We start from the raw sequence: 17403 nt of genomic DNA on the forward strand, positions 1-17403 counted from the left end.
CCAGCGTCAGGGTTTTAAATCTGATGCAGGCAGCAGCTACAGGAAGCCAGTGGAGAGAATGCAGCAGTGGAGTGACATGGCTGAATTTAGGAACGTTGAAGACGACCCGTGCCGCTGCATTCTGGATGAGTTGCAGGGGCCTGATGGTATGTAGAGGGAGACCAGCCAGAAGAGAGTTGCAGTAGTCAAGTCTGGAAGCGACGAGAGACTGAACGAGCACCTGGGCGACTTTCTAGAGAGGAAGGGTCGAATTCTCTGGATGTTGTACGGGAGAAATCTGCAGGACCGAGTTACGTTTGCGACATGATCTGAGAGCGATAACTGATCATCCATGACTACACCAAGGCTTCCAGCTTCTGTAGAAGGAGTGACCAGTGAGTTCTCAAAGGTGATGGCAAGATCGTTTTTTGGTCCAGCAGTTCCCTGAGGTTCCCTGAGGTTATAAGTGTGAGTAATGGGTGTGTTTGGAGTAATGGAGTAATGGAACCAGCAATGGAGTTAAAGAAGTTAATACATTCAAAACAATAACTAAGCAGGTCGATTGACTTCCAAAACAGGTAATGAACCTCATGTATGCATATGCAATGCATAGATATGTGGCATAATTACATTCAATTATACAGTGATTTATTCTTTGGAGATTAAAATGCATTCACAGTCACATTTCATGTTTTCATATTTATGAGTTTTTAAGTTTTATATTATTATATTTTATAATATTAAGTTTTCTGTAATTTCTGTCAATTGTAAATGACAATTGAAATGGAATGTTAAATCCAGCTCATACTCATCTCGAAATTAGCACCACAAAGCAGTAAACTGAAGGTAAATGAGTTGACAGTCAACACTGTGGTTTCTCCTCACCTAGAAAGGTTCTGATCCCCAAATGTGTTTCATAAATGTGTTTCATAACCGATGTCCACAGTGCTATCCTTCTCTGCTGATCAACTACATGAATCTGAAGTTCAATTAACTTTCCTTGTGTGAGGGTTAGGAGGCTAATAACGGAATGTGGAGTGGATATTATTGTGCGATAAATGCTTTAGATGTGTTCGACTCTCAACGACATGCAGATAGCAGTCAATTACGCAACCCCTGCCTGACCAAATGACACAGATTATCAATTCTCCACACTCAGACTTTCGGGCAGCAGCAGCCATACGCAGCGTGTCTGGCCAAATGAATTAGTGTTCTGGGGGAATTGAGCTAATTAATGTGGCTGGAAGGCCTATTCAAACCATCAGCCTGTAGGGGACATTGCGGTACACTGCACTCGAACCAGACAATAACAGAGTCGTCTTAATTGGGCTCCTAAATCTTAACCTCTTTCTACTTCTACTTTTTTTTTTTTTGGGGTGGGGGGGATGGGAGGGGGAAGACACTTTGAATCAGTTTCTATCAGACCACAGAGCTGGAAATTCAAATGAACTGCACACAGTTATGCCAATTAAGTTGATGTTGCTTGTTACACGGACGTAACGATCAGACAGAAGTAATGACGGGGAAAGTGACTGATGATCACAAACCTCCACTTTGTCCTCAGGGGTTGAATCAGAGCGTAGCACCAAAGCTCCTGCACAGGACGGCGTCTTCACTTCCAGCTTCTTTTCTAGAGGGGGAGGGGGGTGGGGTGGGCAGGAGAATGCCTTGGCTTAATTGCGGCAGGCTAAAATCTCATCAGTCCTACATGATCAATCAGCATGCAATCAAAAGACAGCTTACATTTTAAACCCTACTTCAGTCCATGTGAATGACAATATAATTTAAAGTGGTTTCAAGTAGGCTAATTAAAGTACTTAAGCATTCAACTAGCCCACCAATCAAAACTTCAGTTGTAAACAATCTAGACAACGCAAACACAGAACTGAAATGGTCATCTTCAGACTTTAGACATGGAATTTATGAACAGGAAAACTGAACAATGTTAAAATAAACAAAAAGATTATAATGCCATTATAAAAGCCGGTAGATTGTAATTATTGTGCTGTAACCAGGCTGAATTACTGAACTTTCCAGCACACATTTGTGTATGAGGCATCATAACCTCTTACACAGCATCACTGTATACTTAAGTCTAATTAAGAACTTTACACAAGAGATGTTAATGTCTTAAAAAAAATAAATTAAAGTAATAGAGCATTCATATGACCACCAATAATGATTCTAAGCAATGTAACAACTAGATATGGCTTTATTCGGTTCCTTGAGGGATACCATAGAAGAACCACTTTAGGTTACATAAAGTACCTCAGACAGGGAAATAATCCATGTGATAAGTAATGTTAAATATCTTCTGTACAGTAAAACGATATTCAAAAACATTGATAAAATTTTACTGTAAGGAAACATTATATTTATTAAGCCTTAACAAGTCAGTATGTAATTAACTGAGTTATCACTATATTATTGAGGTGTAACCAGGGTGAAAAGCACTCATTTATGTGTGATACTTCATAGCCTTGTCCACAACATTTTACATGCACATTATTGTATCCTTAATTAAGCCTTATCAAGCCATTTTCTACTAATGTACTGGTTTCAAATTGTTCTTTGAGCAAAGCCATTAAATAAACTCTTCTGATTCTATTGAGAACCATGTCAGGAATAAATGTAAACCTGTTAAAGATCTAAATGTTGTTGTTGTTGTTTTTTATCTCTATTACAGAGATATTCTTTATGGAACTTAAAGTGGTTCGAGCATCACTCAGAGAATTATTTGAAGCACATTTAGTTTTTAGAGTGTACCGTCAATTAACTTGATTGATGAATGATAAGAGAATAATGATGAAAACTTGAAAATGCAGTGTAAACTATTTTGATATACAACACACATCTAAAAATATTTTGAAAAAAAATTAAATTAAATTAAAATGATTAATTAAAATGCATATTGGCAGGTCAGTATTATCTATCTCTATGCTAATGTATTACCAGAATCTCTCCAGTATATGTAGTATTATTATTATTATTATTATTATTTATATACTGTTTCAAAAAGAAGATTGCAGAAGTTTCTTTTTGTTAATTATATCCCTTTTCCAGAGATGATTCTACCTAGTTCTTGTCATCACAACTTTGATTCATAGCTACAATGACAAATCTGAATATAAGGGCACTTCGGGTCTCTGGTCTTTAATCTTATTCCTTGGGGTATGAAGATATTCAAACCTGTGGTTATGGATTAGTTGATTTACCACTGTGCCACTGCTAAAGCTAATTCCTCAGCTTTTGGGATTTATTTATTGTTAGACTTACTATTGCTATTTTGCCTTTGTTCCTGCAGACTGCACTAAGACCCTTTTAAGAATCTCCTTTGTTAGGAGTGCACTGTGGATGCCTAACAAATGCAAATCCAAATGGGGATTTTGTTAGGGATCCAAAGCCATGATATAGGCTTACATAGCTCATATTAGAGATACCAAATTAGAGGTCCCTGCGAAGGTAGAAGTTCACTAGAGTGTTACAAATTAAATCCTTATTGTTTCTGATTCAGTAAGACATTGATCTATGATTGACTGATAGGCTGTAAACATTGATGTGCAGCAACTGTATACCACTGACATTGGGCCTTGTTCACCATTATCTTCCTAAGAATCTTAATAAATCCTTACACAAAGTCTACGTCAGATTCATGAAGTGTTTTTAAGCCACAGAACTGTTTACAGCTCTGCTCTAATAATAATGGATCCCAACGTCCTCATAAACTGAACACTTCCTAAATAAGAAACCACTGGTGAATGTCAGAATTTTTATGAAAACTGTGTAAGTGTGTTTAAAGAATGAATGTCATATTAAGAACAGTTGTGAATGAGGCCCATTCATCTTGGATTCATATAATCTATTGTGCTCTATGCATTTTGCATTCTTTCAGCAGGACACATGAAACTACATACGCCATGCAAAGGGGGCGTCTGAGATGCTGTGCTCTCTACTTGATCTTTTCGCCTCTTTTCAGACTGAACTAAAAAAAAAAAAGCACATGCCCCCAAATATGCTCGGATTCCACTGGCAAAGGGGAAGAAGAAAAACAACAACAACAAAAAAGGCTGTGCTTCAATTGATGTGCAGAGCAGTGAGTATGGCACTGATGACTGTGGGCCTTCTCTAAAGCAACAAGACTGTCCAGAGATGACAGAGAAGGAGGCATTCAACCATTGCTGTTGAAGTGTGAATGGAAATTCAGTACAGTGCTCTTTGAAAAAAAGTCTGAGCCCCAAAACAAGCCAACAACAGCAGGGTGATTTATAACTGCAGCAGCAGTGGCAAGAAAACTCCACAAACTTAGTTAGAACAACACTTTGAATGCCTAGTGCAGTTCAGAGTACAGAGAGTATCCTACTTCTTGTTTGGTACAACCTTGAACTAGGATAACTTTTTATTAAGGTAAGAGAATGGAGATGACTTAATGAGTCATATCAAAACCTCACAACTCTTGAAAACATATTTTGTGAACAGTTTACAATGAATGGACCGATATAAATTGAGATACAAGGTTTCAACAAATATATATGTGTGTGTGTGTGTGTGTGTGTGTGTGTGTGTGCTCTATGTTTGCTCAGACATTAACATCCAGAAATGTGTTCAAAGCTTCATGATCATTGTGAAGGTATTCATTCATTTGACAATTTACTCACAATGTAACTCTTTAACCCTCTAAGGGCATTTTATTGATTGTTGCCTCTCTTAAAATTCACTTGAACACAAAAAAAGGCACTTATACATCATTATTATTATTATTATTATTATTATTATTATTATTATGTATCATTTATAAAAATAAAGGCATGCAAACATAACACATTTTAAAAATGTGATTTTTTTAATATATATATATATATATATATATATATATATAATTATTATTATTTTTTTTTTAAATACTAAAAATATAAAAATGTTCAGAACAATCTCAGCTGTAATAAGGCCCAATGTAATGTACAGCACTGGGTGAATAAATAATGTGACCCTAAACCTGAAACATTAAAGTTGGATTTTAGAAATTCTTTGTATCTAAGATATTAGAAAAAGCTGTGGCCCAACAACTCTGCTTATACCTGAGTAAAAATTACATGTATGAGAAATTCCAGTCTGGATTTAGACTCAATCACAGCACAGAGACAGCCCTAGTAAAGATTACGAATGATCTCCTTCTTGCCTCTGATCAAGGCTATGTATCTTTATTAGTCCTACTAGACCTTAGTGCAGCCTTTGATACAATAGATCATTCTATATTACTAGAAAAATGGTTGGAATCACAGGGACAGCCCTATCATGGTTCCAATCATATCTAACGGGACGCTTCCAGTTTGTAAAGATATAAGATTTATCTTCAAACTACGCAGAAGGAAGATATGGAGTTCCGCAAGGCTCAATTTTAGGACCACTATTATTTACATTATACATGTTACCACTGGGCTCAGTTATAAGCAGACATGGCGTTAATTTCCATTTCTATGCAGATGACACACAGCTCTATATATCAGCCAAACCTGACGATAAATTTAGATTACAGAAAATGGAGGACTGTGTAAAGGATATAAAACTCTGGATGTCACATAACTTCCTTCTCCTCAACAGTGACAAAACCGAAGTTCTCCTTTTAGGTCCAAAAGACTCTAGAAATAAACTATCAGACTTAATGTTAGACTTGGCTGATTCTTCCATCATTCCTGGTTTAGCAGCTAAAAATCTTGGCGTCACATTCGACTCAGATTTATCATTTGAGCAACATATAGCTAATATTAGTAGAACAGCCTTTATGCAGCTTAGGAACATCTCCAAACTAAGAAACTCCTTATCACTACAAGACGCAGAAAAGCTAGTACATGCTTGTATTACCTCAAGGCTAGATTATTGTAACGCATTACTGTCAGGTTGTTCCAGCAGGAACCTCAATAAACTTCAGCTGGTGCAAAATGCTGCAGCCAGGGTCCTTACTAAAACTAGAAAATTTGACCATATCAGTCCAGTTCTATCAGCACTTCATTGGCTCCCAGTTAAATTCCGTATCGAAAACAAAATTCTTTTATTAACATATAAAGCCCTACATGGCCTCGCTCCTGAGTACCTGCAGGATCTTATAGTATATTACGAACCATCAAGACTACTTAGATCTCAGGGTGCTGGCCTCTTACTCGTTCCCAAAATTCAGAAAACCTCAGCAGGGGGAAGAGCCTTTTCTTATAAAGCCCCCCAGCTCTGGAATAACCTTCCAGATAATGTTCGGGACTCAGACACAGTCTCAATGTTTAAATCTAAGCTGAAAACATATGTTTAGTTTAGCTTTTGGTAATTAATGTTTCTTAGATAAGGGCTGCAGGTCCAGGGGTTCGCGGACCCAGGGAATTGTATGTACACTGAGATGCTGGAGCTGTCGTCTCGCTGCTTACACGCGATCACTCAGGTTTGTTGACGGTGGAGCAGATAGATGCTGGTGTTCTCAGGGTACGCCCGTGTCCGTGTTACCTTCTGGCTCTCTCCTTTTAATTATACTGTGATAATCAAACCTGCCGGAGTCGTCAGACATACCCAGATGCTGATTCTCGACATTCTCTGCACTCCATAAAATTCCTCTTAGAACTAACTTTTCTCTCTTTACCTTCTTCGAGTAAATGGCCACCCAGCCCGATCTGCAGGAAGATTGCCCGCTGAGGTCCCCTCTACTTGCATCTAACCAGCTGCCACCTACCAGTCTGGCCAGCGGGTCCCCCCCCAACCCGCCACCACCCATGGCTCACCCGCCTGCCGCTGCTGCCTGTTTGGTGGCCGTGCTGAAACCTAGATGGACTCGTGCCTGTCTGACACTATTAATATCACCACTATCAACTTTCTGTTGTATCTGCTTTGGTAATTTTCATCATTAATGTTTAAAACAGTCTGGCCAGAGGAGGATGGGTCCCCCTTGTGAGTCTTGGTTCCTCCCAAGGTTTCTTCCTCCAGCTCTGAGGGAGTTTTTCCTTGCCACTGTCGCCGTTGGCTTGCTCACGGGGGTCTTTGACGCTTCATGTTATTCCTTCTTTCTTCTCTGTCTCTGTTCTTTATTAAGTACTAATTATGTAAAGCTGCTTTGTGACGACAACAGTTGTAAAAAGCGCTATACAAATAAATTTGACTTGACTTGACTTGACTTTGAATCTTTTGTGAAAACATACCTTTACTCATGTAGACGGGTTGTTTTGGAATTGATTTATTAGAATCTTGTGGCATGTATGAATAAAATAGTGTATAAAGTACAATAGTATAGTAAAGTGTAATAAATGTCTATTGTCTATTGTTTATTGAGTATTGTCTGTTAATGCAATGTTAATGGATTTTGACAAATGGATTGAAAAGTGCATAGATTTCTTTACTTCACTGTGTAAAAGCTATAATCAAAATGAATGAATTTGCTCTTATTTGCTCTTTGAATGTTTTCGACTGTCATGCCATGTAGCAAAACAGTTTCTGTCCTACATCCTGTCCTGAGTGGCCAGTTTCACACAAAACATGGACAGATGCACAAATTCACCAATTACAGATGAGAGGCAGATGATGGACACACGAATCCACCAGTTAGACATGATAAGTGGCAGAAGAAAAGTTTCTAAATGCCCATTGGTCAGTTTCACACAAAAAAATAGACAGACACATGATTCCACAAAATTATAGATGAGAGACAGGTGATGGACACATGAAACCACCAGTGCAAGGTGGGCTCCTCAACCTTTCTTCATAACTCCAGAAGTGAGTCATGTATGATCTCACAATAAGATGTACAAAAAGCTGGTTTCTACAGATTCAGGAAATGTTTGAATCATCTCTCTATGCTGTATTATCAAAAATATATTATTAGAAACATCAGAAACAAATGAATGAGTTCGTAGACCCCAGAGGGTTAAACTCAGAAACCATGGCCCCATATATAAATTCCTCACCCTCAAACCACAAAGGTTTTTCAATTTCATTAGTTACTGACTAATGCACAGCAGTTATGAATGATTATATAGTTAATTATATAATTACTGGTCTTAAAATTCTAATAATCAAAAATAGGCCTAGCGTTCAAGGGATAGAGTTCAGCTTTGATGGAAAGCTGACAAACAGCACAAAAAGGCCCATACAAATCTCTTGGACACAGAGGGAACATATATTTAGTCGAACGACTGTCTGGATCAAGTCCAAATCACTTGCTGTTTAATTTCGTCTTATGCCCAAAGCTGGCATCTAATTCCGACTTGAAACCTACAGAGAATGATACACACACAGAGAGAGATAGAGGGGGGGGGACAACATAACACTGAAAGGGTGTTGTGGTTTTCCTACCAAATAAAGGATCATATTCTATGAGCCTGTGTATACAAAAATAAATAAATAGAGTGTACACTGAGACCATATTTTTGTCATTCTGTCATTTTGTCATCACCTCAATGGATTGAAACATTTAAAAACAATGATTGTAGTGCAGGCTTTGAGCTTTAATTTATGGGGTTTAAGAAACATCACATTAACCATTGACTGCATAACAGTGCCTCCACCATGTTTGACAGACAATGTGGTCTGCTTTAAATCATGAACTCTGTTTTTTCTTCTCCATACCATCAATTAATCTTGGCTTCTTGTGTCCAAAGACTCTTGTTCCATAGCTAAGCAAGCTTTCCAATATGTGTTCTATTTGTCTAATCATAACTGCTCATGAGTGTTACCAGTGGTTTGCATAATGTAGTAAACGCTCTGTATTTAAATTCATGCAGGCAATTTTGGATTGTAGACTTTGACAATGATATGCCTACCTCCTTGAGAGTGTTCTTGGCCTGAATAGATGTTGCAAAGCGCTTTTTTTCGCTTTAGAGATTTCAGAAAAATCTGCAATTCTCTACTTGAGTTATCTTCCGTGGTCTTCCAGGGATTCTGGGTGTTGCTGAGCTTGCCAATGCATTCCTTCATTTCACAAATGATCCAGATTGTTTATTTGGTCACTCTCAAATTTCATGCTCTGTCTTCTATGTTTTATCAGCCTAATCATGACTTCCTTCACTTGCATTGACATTTTTTGGACCACATATTGTTCCCGTTAACTTTACTAGTACCTTTTATCTCCTTAATTTCTTAAGTAAAAGCATGCCACACCTGACCCTGAAACTGCTTATATGCTTATATGATTGCATCTGAGCCTGTAAAGGATTATGTAAAATAATGGCTGTAATTACCAAACTGTTCATGCAATATTTTTGTTAAAGCTCTTGAAGTTGAAGCTGAAAGTAACTTATGTGTGAATTATAACTGCTGACTGGTGCAGTTCCTCTACTGATGCATTCCTGGCAAAATAGAAAACAAATAAATAATGCTACTCATCACTCTTACTGTTACAGAGCACTGCAAGATACGTCATCTTAGCAATTACATCGCTTTTTTAAAGCATTTGTGTCTTAAATAAACACACTAGTGTGCCAGTGGACACTTTCAGTAGACACTTAAAATAAAAGAAGAAAATGTTAAATTATCTAATATTATTCTTACAACTATCTCGGAATGAGAAATATTAGACATTTATACTAGATTTTGGATGCTTACACTTTCTAAGATATATGTTTGCAGTAAAATTGGAAATCATTTCCAGTCATGCTGGAGGTCATAAGAGCTATGACTGGCAAAACCTACTGCCAGCACTAATAACTGTAAATATTGGTGGAGTGTGTGCTCATTCTAATTCTACTTTTTACATAGTTGTGTGAGGTTGTGTTGGGTTTCATGTGTTGTGGTTATTTATGTAGGCAATGTGGAAGCTGTGATTTCATTTGATAATTACAGAATCAAAGTTGGATTAAAAGGTTTCATGTTTTAGAGAACAGTTCATTCAAATTGTTCAGTGTGAAGCATCTACTGGTTGATACGTGGTAGCATAATGTTAAAATGGGGACCTCTTATTGTATAAATAAGCTATTAATATGAATATAAATACAAATAGAATATTAATACATTCTAAAATAATTTATTTCCTAGAATAGACTTCCACTAATGCACTTTGTGTGGTGGATGTGTTGCAGTGTCCTATAGTTTATAGCTTTTTATTCCATAGCTGTGGTATTTTTCCACTGGTAGAACTACTGATGGGAGTGTTTTGAATATAGTCTAACAAAGTATTCATGAACATCTGCTACAGTGTTTAGATAACTGATTAAGAATAAAACCACTGAGGTCTCATCTTCAAGATACACCATTCAGGTAATTTATGCTAAAATTGGACAGTTCCCACTTCCTCCTGTAATGTAATCACGGCTGTTGTTCAATTGTGGCATAGAGGCAGTAGATAAAGAGGCAAAGGGTAAACAGATTGAAGCTGCTTCACTTACATTCACAGCTGTAGATGTCACATTATTCTAAATGTGTTGGTAGAAAATGACACCCTTGTTAATGATTGCAAATGTTGTCAAGTTGCAACCAAACAGCATGTTAATTAATATATTGGCAATAAATATGTCAGATTGGTATAAAAAAAAATTCTTATAAAAGAACAACTCCTGCTAACATTTATGAATTTGAACGTGAACAAAAGACCTGACTTAATTACCAAACTGTTCATGCAATATTTTTGTTAAAGCTCTTGAAGTTGAAGCTGAAAGTCACTTGTGTGTGAATTATAACTGCTGACTGATGCAGTTCCTCTACTGATGCATTCCTGGCAAAATAGAAAACAAATAAATAATGCTACTCATCACTCTTACTGTTACAGAGCACTGCAAGATATGTCATCTTAGCAAGCAATTACATCCTTTTTTAAAGCATTTGTGTCTTAAATAAACACATTAGTGTGCCAGTGGACACTTTCAGTAGACAAAATTACTTAAAATAAAAGAAGAAAATGTTAAATGATCTCAGAATGAGAAATATTAGATATTTATACTAGATTTTTGTGTTAATTAATATATTGGCATTAAATATGTAAGATTGGTGTAAAAAAATAAGCAAAAAATTGTTCATATAAAAGAACAACTGCTGCTAACATTCATGAAATGTGAACGTGACCATCAGCAAAAGGCCTGACTTGTTCTTCAGCTTTGAGACTGATCTCACCTGGAGCTGCTTGATCTTTCCAGTCTCCGGTCACAAGGGTCATGCTCGGAGCAGACAGAGACGTTACCTTGGCGATCTTGGCTGGAAGGACAGGACTCAACAGGCTCTCCCAGGCCCTCCGAGACCCTGTGAGTCAGAGAAAGAAGAAGCATAGGTTCAGACAATCTGTCTGCATGAAAGATCTGTCACAACATCAAACAACAAAGACAGAAAAGATAAGACGGTGCATGAGAGAGATACACTGGCAGATATGTCAGGATATGGAGGATTAGCTGTAGCACAGCAACAGGTATGGTGATTGCTCTCCTTAGAGTATTTGATTAGCACACTTGTGCTGAATCAGGGAAAGCACGAGGATGGAAGCTGCTGCACACAGGGGCCAAATAAAATGCTGTAGGTAAGCAATAATTCCAAGGAAAAATTCATGTGCGATGCATTACGAAGGTTACTTCAAACCTCTAGGTTATTCTGTGATGTTTCTTAGGAACCTCTTAGAATCTCAGATATCATCATGTGGGATTTTTTTTGGGCTACTTAATCACTTAGGTCCAGCTGTATTCAGCCTCTTGTGCTGTGTTATAACACTTCTGTACGAGACTAAATTTGCAAATTATATTTCCTACCACATACTTGTTTAAAGGGGGGGGGGGGGTTGAAGTGCAGCAAAGTATATATTCCATTAAATCTACCAATATTTGGGCAAGTTTCTAGCCTGATGTAGCCTCAGAATGGAAATCTGAAAATGGACAACAGAATGCTGCTGGACAGCTGTGCCCGAAATTAAGCAGTAGGCACAACTTTAGCATTTATAAAAATATGTATCATAACAAGAAGGACCCACCCTATATTAAGTGTCAGTAATAACTGTGTAGTTAACTGTGTAGTAACTGCTGGGGCTCTGTTCAAGGTTATAGATGCATTACAGTAGAACTGTGTAAGAACACATTCAGTTTTGACTCATGCAACTAGACAAGGACATCTCTATAGCTATAACATGATAAATACAGTTCCTCTCATCTTATTACACATGTATAACCACATAATAGAGGTACACTTGTGTAATTACACAGGGTTAAACTGAAGTTGATACACTTGTGTATTTGCACAAGCTGTACTACTAATAGTTATATTAAGTATCTCTGATAGCTGTATAATTACAGATTTATGACCAGGCAAAAAGAATATAAAGTTGGCCCAGCAGGAATTTTAAAGAACTGTTATAAATAATCTTATATTCTCATTATTGAGTTGTAATATTATAAGATCAATTTAACATTTTCACATATTCCATACAACATTACATTGTTTTAAAAATCTGTATCTAAAGTTATATATCTGTATCTACTATATGGACAAAAGAATTGGGACACTTGCTCTTTTTTATTGTTTATTCTGAGTTTATTTTGCTTTTTGGGAGTAACTGTCTCTGTAATGTCCAAGGGAGGCTTTCTACTAGATTTTGGAGCCTTGCTGTGAGGATTTGATTTGCATTCTGTAACAGGATGTTAGATGATCACCACTACTCCTCCCAAAAAAAACTTCCAACAGCTTAAAGCAGCTGAATACATTCATTAGAAGGGATGTCCACAACAATTCAGACATATACTGTAGGCTTATTCACCTCCTCAGAATAACAAGTAAATAGTGTCTCATAAGGATGTTGGGAGACTTCCTCCAACAAAGGCAGCAGACACCCAGACTAGATGGAGGCCTTGCAGACAGGCTGAAAGAACATTCAGGAAGATAATAACACTATTTCTGCTATGAGACCTTCACTGCAGTGTGTCTAGTGACACCTTTGGCATTGAATTTCTATGTTATTGTTTCCCAAATTTCATTTTCTGAGCTGGAGTATAATTCCACCTCTACAGACCAATAGACAAAGGGGGTGTGGAATGCTACCTTTGTACTTCTATTCAAGGTCTGAACAACTTCTAGAACTACAGCATCTTAATACATCCATCACCTCGAAATCCATCAGGACAGCATATACCTCGAAAGTAGAGTGTGACCAATCACAAAAAGCTACACAGATGCTTCCACCAATAATATACTGAAATCAAACGCAGAACTAAAGGAAATTAAGTGACTTAAACATATGAGGGTATAAATAGATAAATTTCCTCATAAATATACTTGAGGAAAACTAAAAAAAAATAAAAAATAAGATAAGTGGTCCTATATGTAGTTTGCATGAATATCTAAAGCCTTTGTAAATTTCAGATCCATTATATGGCCTGCAAACATGTAAAAAAAAAAAAATAAGATAAATCAATGTTTTCAGCATTTTAAGCAATATTACTTTATTATTTTTGATCTTTTATTACAAACTTCGGTCACCAAAGATTAGCCCCAACACTTTGTACAGAGGTCCCTGCAGTTACTGAGTAATACAACCTAGTGTGTGATAAGCCGTTCTGCGTTGTGGGGCTAAGGAGGTCTGTTCAGAGTCTGCATTATAAAAAGCCAAGTGATCCTCTAAGCATCTGTCGAGTACTAGTAAATGTTTTTGGATAGATTGTTGCAGTCAGTGGCACAAGGAACATTTCCCTGGTACAGTGAAAAGTGGATTCAGTTAAATACCAGCCTATTCTGGAAGCAAGCATCACACATGTGAAAAAAAAATCTCAACCTACATATTATCACAAATCTCTGGGGAGTTCTTAAAAGAGAAGTGCAACAGTGGCCAACAATCTCCTAAAAAAAAAAACCCTAACTGCAAAGACGCTTCCCAAAAGGGGGCGCTAAGTTGTACAGTATTGGTCAAGACAACTATTAAAAACTTCCCTTCACAATCTGACCATTAACAACTCTAAGGTACATAAAAAAAGTTTGGAGTATACACTCTTGCCCAACTTAGCTGTCTTATATTCTTTTTTGGGGGAAAAACATTGGCGCATAGTCCCCTCTGTGCCTCCACAACAGATCTAAGCATTCAAGGCGTGGACTCTACAAGACCTCTGAAGGTGTTCTGTTAGATTTGGCACCAAGTCATTAGCAGCAGATCCTTTAAATCCTGTAAGTTGTGAGGTGAGGCCTTGGTGGATTGCATCAATGAGCCTTAGGTCCACATGACCCTGTCAGCAGTTCACCAGTAGCCCTTTTTTGGAGCACTGAAAAAAAACCTGAAAAAGACCTGCCTGATATTTTGACCCAGTCATCTAGCCATCACAATTGAGCCCTTGTCAAAGTGGCTCAGATTCTTTATTCTTGTCCAATTTTCCTGCCTTTAACACATCATCCTCAACAGCTGACTGTTTACTTGCTGCCTAATGCATCCATTCCTTGACAGAAGCCACTGTAGATTACCATATAATACAGATAATCAATGTTTTTTATTTCACCTAAGCCTGATTAGTGCATATATGAACTGTTTGGGTTCAAATGCAAAGTACTCACTACAGTAAAAGTACTGAAATTCTATATTTTGTAGTTCTATTATTTACAATTTTAATACATTTTAACAAAAAGTGAAAAGACATGATTACAGTTATGACGTATAACAGTTATAACGTACAGTTGTGATGTACCTGTTTACTCCTTTACTCTCCACTACTGTAAAAAAGTATAGCATATTGTGACTTTAATGTTTGTGTGGTAAAAACTACTTTTTAAATGCCCAGAAATACTCTTTATACCACCCACAGTTAGTAATTTCACAATGATGAATGAAAGCCTCACAGATTAACATTTGAATGGGATGGACGTTGTTTACAATCCGTTCTCTTCAACTGGGCAAGATTCAACCTTTTATTTCCCTCCACCTGTCTGAATGCTGCTGGATAACCAAGCCTTGTTTGGAAAGGTTAATTACGTTTGACTTTAGCCGTAGGCTGGGTATTGTCTGAGTGTCAAGCTGAATATGAATCTGCCATTTTCACCGGCAGAGAAAACAAGCTTCAAATTGGAAACAGAATTCAAATTTGCAGTGCATTTGTTTTACTTTTCAAGTTAACAGTCGGGTCTGGATTCCATCAGGCCGATTCCTCTCAGTGTAATTCAATGTGATGTAGGAAGCAATGCGTGCAGGGAGAAAGGCAAGGGGAAAACGCAGCTCGGACACTCAGTAATAATGGGCAATATCTGTGTTACTTCGCCGGCAGTTATCGACACATTTGTTTTTCCAAAAGCTGGAAGCTTTTATGGGGCCATTAAAAAAAAAATGAAAACAAGCCCAAACTGCTCAGATGAGACCCATCAAAATAATCGTCCATTTCAGCACAGATAACAACCAGCAGCGGCTTCTTAAAGCATAACAGAGCATTAGTGTGTGTGTGTGTGTGTGTGTGTGTGTGTGTGTGTGGACGTGGACAAAACCTGACAGAGATTTGGGAGGAAAGTTAAATGAGGAAAAGAGAAAGATCAGTAGAGAGAGATAGAGAAAGAGATATAAGGGTGTGAGTGAGAGAGCGAGGTAGATAAAGAGAGAGAAAAAGAGAAAGAGAGAAAGATAGAAGGTGAGTAGGAGAGAGAGTTAGATAGAGGAGAGAGAGAGAGGGGGGTGTAGATAAAGAGAAAGAGGGGGAGAGAGGCATATATAAAAACTGTGTAGGTTAGAAAAAGGCAGATAGAATAATAGAGAGAGAGAGAAATAGGTAAGGAGAGCGCAAGAACAAGAGAGAGAAACAAAAAAGATAAAAAAGTGTGTGGGAGAGAGAGAGAGATAAAGGTGACAGTGAGAGAGCTAGGTAGAGACAGAGAGAGAGAGAGAGAGAGAGAGAGAGAGAAACAAAAAAGATTTAAAAATGTGTGGGAGAGAGAGTGAGAGATAAAAATGACAGACAGAGAGAGAGAGAGAGAGAGAGAGAGAGAGAGAGAGAGAGAGATAAAGGTGACAGTGAGAGAGCTAGGTAGAGAGAGAGAGGGAGAGAGAGAGAGAGAGAGAGATATGTAGATAAAGAGAGAGAGAGAGAGAGAGAGAGAGAGAGAGAGAGAGAGAGAGAGAGAGCTAGGTAGATAAAGAGAGAAAGAGAGCTAGGTAGATAGAGAGAGAGAAACAAAAAGAGGTATAAGAAGTGTGAGTGAGAGAGCGAGGTGGATAAAGAGAAAGAGAGAGAGACATAAAAGGTAAGTAGGAGAGAGAGTGAGATAGATAAAAAGTGAGAGAGAGAGAGAGATGTAGACAAAGAGAGGGGGTGTAGACAGAGAGGAGAGAGGTATATAAAAAGTGTGTAGGTTAAAGAAAGGTAAATAGAATGAGAGAGAGAGAGAGAGAGAGAGAGAGAGAGAGAGATGAAAAGGTACAAGAAGAGAGAGTGAGAGAGTAAGGTGGATAAAAAGAGAGAGTCCAATTTCGAGACAAAGATACTCTGCGTTTTGAATATTAATAGATCCAAAGATCCAATAGTAAAGAGACAGAGAGGAAGGAGGAGGAAGAGGAGGGAAGCAGAGGTGGGACGTCAGAGTGTGACTGAGTGAGTGATGTGAAGAGGAAGAGGGTGAGATCTGCAGCTGAAAATAAGCCAGTTCAGTGCTGAAATATGAATCATCAGTCGATCCTGGAACTCATTCACACAGACAGAACATGGCTACAGAAACATCTGCTCTAATTAAGCCCTTAAACCTAAAGAACTGCTACCAAATAGCTCATGTTTTAGCTCATAGTAGCTAAAGAGTAAACATATGATTAATGATAAATAAAGTAATACTGTAAATTATACTGTAATGATAAACTGCCATAGAGTCACCTACATGTGTTGTTCACCCTCTGGCTGATCCCATGGACTCTTACAAAAGTATTGGGTCACCTGTTCATTCATTGTTTCTTCCAAAACTAAGGGTATTAAAAAAAGAGTTTATCCTGCTATTGTTGGAGTAACTGCCTCTACTGTCCAGGGAAGACATCTTACTAGATTGTGAAGCATTGCTGTGAGGATTGGATTGCATGCAGCGACAAGAGCTAGTGAGGTCAGGATGTTGAATAAGGATCACCACCCCACCTCATCATCCCCACCTCCCCAATTCATCAACAAAATGTATTAGATAAGGCATATTCCATCATTCCAGAGAACACAGCTCTTCCACTGCTCCACAGCTCAAAGCTGGGGGGCTTTATACCCCTCTAGCCCACATCTGGCATTAGGCAGCATGGTGCCAAAGGTGTAGAGAATAATCTGCTCCAGAGAGTGTTATTCTGTTGCCAGTACTTCTCTACAGAGACTAGACAAGCAGTGTCTACAAGGGGTTGGCAGAGAGCAGCTCCCAAAACTCCATTTCCCAGAAGCCCAGATTTAATCAGCTGATCTCTGCTTACACCTGCTGAGCTCTGTAAAAAAGCTCACTCCAAACAGTCACCCATTGTGGACTCTTTGTAGAGAGACAACCGACACAGTGATTTAGTCAAACGTGGTGTAA

General features: G+C 38.0%; 1 protein-coding gene across 1 annotated transcript in view; it reads right to left on the reverse strand.

Annotated features, from left to right (window-relative positions):
- tcerg1l (transcription elongation regulator 1 like) overlaps nucleotides 1-17403 on the reverse strand; it is a 161744-nt gene that overhangs the window by 14233 nt on the left and 130108 nt on the right. The window contains exons 6-7 of the mRNA XM_072667953.1: nucleotides 11050-11175; nucleotides 1527-1609 (exon numbers count right to left, since the gene is read on the reverse strand). Of these exons, the coding sequence (XP_072524054.1) occupies nucleotides 1527-1609; nucleotides 11050-11175 (209 nt within the window). The remainder of the gene's footprint in view (nucleotides 1-1526; nucleotides 1610-11049; nucleotides 11176-17403) is intronic.

The sequence above is a fragment of the Salminus brasiliensis genome, chromosome 22 (assembly GCF_030463535.1).
Source record: "Salminus brasiliensis chromosome 22, fSalBra1.hap2, whole genome shotgun sequence".
NCBI classification, from domain to species: domain Eukaryota; kingdom Metazoa; phylum Chordata; class Actinopteri; order Characiformes; family Bryconidae; genus Salminus; species Salminus brasiliensis.